Source organism: Cucurbita maxima, unplaced genomic scaffold (genome assembly GCF_002738345.1).
Source record: "Cucurbita maxima cultivar Rimu unplaced genomic scaffold, Cmax_1.0 Cma_Scf00007, whole genome shotgun sequence".
NCBI lineage: Eukaryota > Viridiplantae > Streptophyta > Magnoliopsida > Cucurbitales > Cucurbitaceae > Cucurbita > Cucurbita maxima.
The window spans coordinates 1,671,570-1,675,515 of NW_019272023.1; the positions used below are offsets into that span (position 1 = coordinate 1,671,570).

General features: G+C 32.5%; 1 protein-coding gene across 1 annotated transcript; it reads right to left on the reverse strand.

The window, feature by feature from the left end:
• Positions 1-863: 863 nt before the first annotated feature.
• On the reverse strand, positions 864-3,043 carry LOC111481736. Its single transcript, XM_023127315.1, has 3 exons — positions 2,591-3,043; positions 1,907-2,011; positions 864-1,363 (listed from the first exon to the last, which is right to left on the reverse strand). The coding sequence occupies exons 1-3, from the start codon at positions 2,909-2,911 to the stop codon at positions 1,052-1,054; spliced, it is 738 nt and encodes a 245-aa protein (XP_022983083.1). The 5' UTR covers positions 2,912-3,043; the 3' UTR covers positions 864-1,051.
• Between the last annotated feature and the right edge of the window lie 903 nt (positions 3,044-3,946).

Sequence of the window (3,946 nt, forward strand, 5' to 3'; positions counted from 1 at the left end):
AAAAAAAAAAAAAAAAAAAAAAAAAAAAAAAAAAAAAAAAAAAAAAAAAAAAAAAAAAAAAAAAAAAAAAAAAAAAAACAGAGGTTGAAAATGATGTATGCGCCTACGTCAGCATGCATTAAAGGATTAATGAAGTTACAACTTGTGACGTGGAGTCCACGACATATGTTTTTTTTTTCCTTTGCCCATCTATTTTATTTATTTATTAATAAGTAATGCATGATTCGTTAACTTTCTTTTTTTTTTATTTATTTTTTTCAAATCCAAAATTTATATACAATTTGTAAAGATGAGAGAGAGAGAGAGGCTTTTGCCCTTAAAACACCCATTATTTACAACCCTTTATTCCTTATGGATTCTCTTTACATTTAACTTTTTAATACAAAACTTTGCTAATTATATAAATGGATAATTGTAAAGTATTTTTTGACGTTATAAGGGTTTTGTTTATTTTCCTTTTTAATTTTATTTTTTCATATATACAACTTTTTATTAGCTCTCGGAGACAGCAAAATTTTCAACATAAGCATAACTCAAATTGGTTTAAGTATTGTTTACTCCGAACAACTAAAAAAGTTAATTTGAAATCAGAAAACGGACAAAGAATTCCCATGAGAAAACTTCTACAAAGGTAACCGATATGTCACCTTCATCAAATATAATTATGATATTCGTGTGGTTGTTGATTCATATAATATAAATTATCTTTTGAATTTTCTATTTTGCCCTTTATTTAAAATTACTCTTTTAAGTTACTCCTGAGGAACAGAGGCCCAAAAGTAGGCATTGGACCGGGCAAAGGCCCAAAATCCAAGCCATTCATTGCAGTGCATCAAAAACAAGTGAAAGGCAACAAACAATGGGGAGAGAAGCAATTCAACACTATGATTTTGTATTACATTTAACCAGGAGTTCGTGATACATGCAACACTAGTACCGCCCCTATTGTGACACATTTAATGGATGAAAAATGCACAAGATTTGAAAGGAATTCGTAGCACAAACCAAGTTACAAGGATGGAAATGAAATATACATTAACCAAAATATGCTTTATTGGAAGATCTTGTTATACTGACTTGTGAGAGAATCTTTGAGGTTCGAATACAGATCGACGAGTGAGTATTGCCGAAGTTTCGACACTTCATACCAAGAGTTGAAGACAGAAAGGTGCTTATCCGTGCCAGAGAACGCTAACTGTATTGCAAGACTGCAATCGACAGGACCACTATTTTTGCAGTTGTTTGTTCTGATTGCACAATCCTGATTGTTGATGCAAACAAAGGTATGGTTGTTTGAACATCGAGCACAACCATCCCTTTTCCAGAACAAGTTTTGCAGCCTGCCTTTCTCAAACTCGAGCACCTATACACCGAGAAAATTTGATGGATTTGTTACCCAATGGACTGTCATAAGTTAGTAAGCACAGACACTACTCAAAGATTAAAACTCAACATGACTTGTAAATGTTTAATACACCATGATTTGTGAAGCCTGTTAGGAACCACGACTCTCCACAATAGTATGATATTTTCCATTTTGAGCATAAGCTTTCATGACTTTGTTTTTTGTTTCCCCAAAAAGCCTCATACCAATGGAGACAGTTTCCTTACTTATTAACACATGATCATCCTCTTAATTACTCAATGTTGGACTCCCTCCCAACAATCCTCAACAACAAAGCCTACCCATTTACATAAAAAAAAAAACTACAAAAGATTGAAGATTGTCATATTATGACGAACTTATTCCATAGTTTTTCCATTGCTATCTCTTACATTTCACAGCAAAGGTAATTTGTTACATATGTCCATTGAATTCTTATAAACATATCACCAAATCAGTGTAGTATTGTGTCCATGTCTTGTGCCTTTAGTTTACTTCCTACTTTCTATGTCATAAACTTACCAGAGTAAAGCTGGTTACGATATGTTGTCCATCTGAGACAAAAATTGGAGGGGACCTTGCAGCATATTTCCGACCAGCAAATGCAACCATATAGCCATTTGAAGACTGAATGAAAAGAAAACAAAATCATGAGTCCACGACTGGAGTGAACGGAAAACTAGTATATTGAAGTAAAATTTTAGATTTAAGTGAGCAATAGAAATCGAGCTAGCAAAGATTAATAAGTATGATATCATCTTAAAGCGGAAGAGGGAAGGGGAATATCTACTCTCTCAAATATCAACCAAAGAGTAAAACATCTTGATACCATCTTCAGTGAAGTTCTTCCTTTTTCCATATAGAGATCAACATTTGAGTTTCTTGTTCAAATTGGATCGTGCAGAATGTCAATCAACTGATTGATTACTGATTTCCCTCAAAAAAACAATTAACAAACCAAAAAATCCCATATCAAATCGGCTAGCATCACGCATTCTAAGTAAGCAAAGTGATTCCATAAGGATCTGTTCTGTATGCCTCCCTATTACAAACCTATTACTCCAATCCCACAAAACCTACCGATACTCCAATTAGACAAATACACGCACAAAACCTAATTAGAACTACTCTCAATCTCAAACGAAGAGAAAACAGAAAATCCATAGATTCGACATCAACAAAGAACATAGAGATTGAAACACTAACCGGATTGAAGGTCGACACAGAAGGAGTAGTGTTGACGGTGAGGAGGGAGATCTCATCAACCTTAGGTCTAAACACAGAGATCAGAGCATTTCCATTCGTAAGAGCGAGCCTGCTGTCACAAGGAGACAACTTCAATGTTTTATTGAAGACGAACTTCTGCTCCGTCGCAAAAGCAAGCCCTAAGGTGAACCCGTCGGATTTCTCAACAGTCGTGTCAATGCAAGGTGAGAAAACTCGGTTGTTGTCCCTAGCTTCGACAACCACCGCCGTCACCAACAGAAGCAGCACGAAGGACAACGGTGAGAGATCGGAAATCGCCATGGTCGAATTGGAAACTAAAGCTTGGAAATGGAAATTTCTGCCAAAGAAAAACCGCCACAGACGTTTTCAACGGGGATCCGCCAGAGTCAAACTTCATTGGGAAGCAGAAAGAGATTCCCTCGTCGGGTTAACAATACAAAATGGCAAAACCGTAATATGTTAAATGTTAAATTGAATTTATTAAATAACTAAAATACCCCAAGATCATAAATGCTCCTATTTTATTTATTTTATTATTTTTTTTAATTCAATAATTACAATAATAAGAGTCCAACCATCCACCTTAAAATAATAATTTATATATATTATGAAACCTTAATTAGTAGCCAACAACTATGTTGCAAATATATATATATATATATTTATTTCATATTTTAAAATTATAATAATTCATTAAATATTTTTTAACTTAAAAAATAAAGACTAAATATATAATTTAAAATAGGAGTAAATATGTTTGACTTTGGAGAACTAGCATGGATTGTGACAAATCAATTTTAATTAAATTATATTGAGACTTTTTTTAAAAAAAATAATTAGATTAAATTAATTAAGGTTAGGAGAAAACGACCACAAAACAATATTAATATAGGATGAATTTGGGTTTGAGTGGGGTCCACCACACGTGTATTGCCAGCTCATATACCGGGCACAGTTGACTTGGCAAACCTTGCTGTCAAATGATGCCGCCTCCATGCTTACAAATAATAGCCGTTTTATTGACCCATAATTTTTTTTTTTAGTATAACAAATATGGTATTAAAAATCAAAACTGGACACTAAAAACAAAAATGCATGTCAGTTACCTATTTTGATAATTATTTAGTTATTACATTTAAAAATTCAATATCATTTATTTTCCTTTTAATTTTAAACCAAATTGATATTCCTCGAATTTATATAAAGAAATAAAACAATTACATTTAATACAAAATAAAAAATAAAAAAACGGTAAGATCAACCCAATATTATTATTATTTTCTAGACAATGATGACATGTGGAAGGACAAAAAAAAAAAAAAAAAAAAAAAAAAA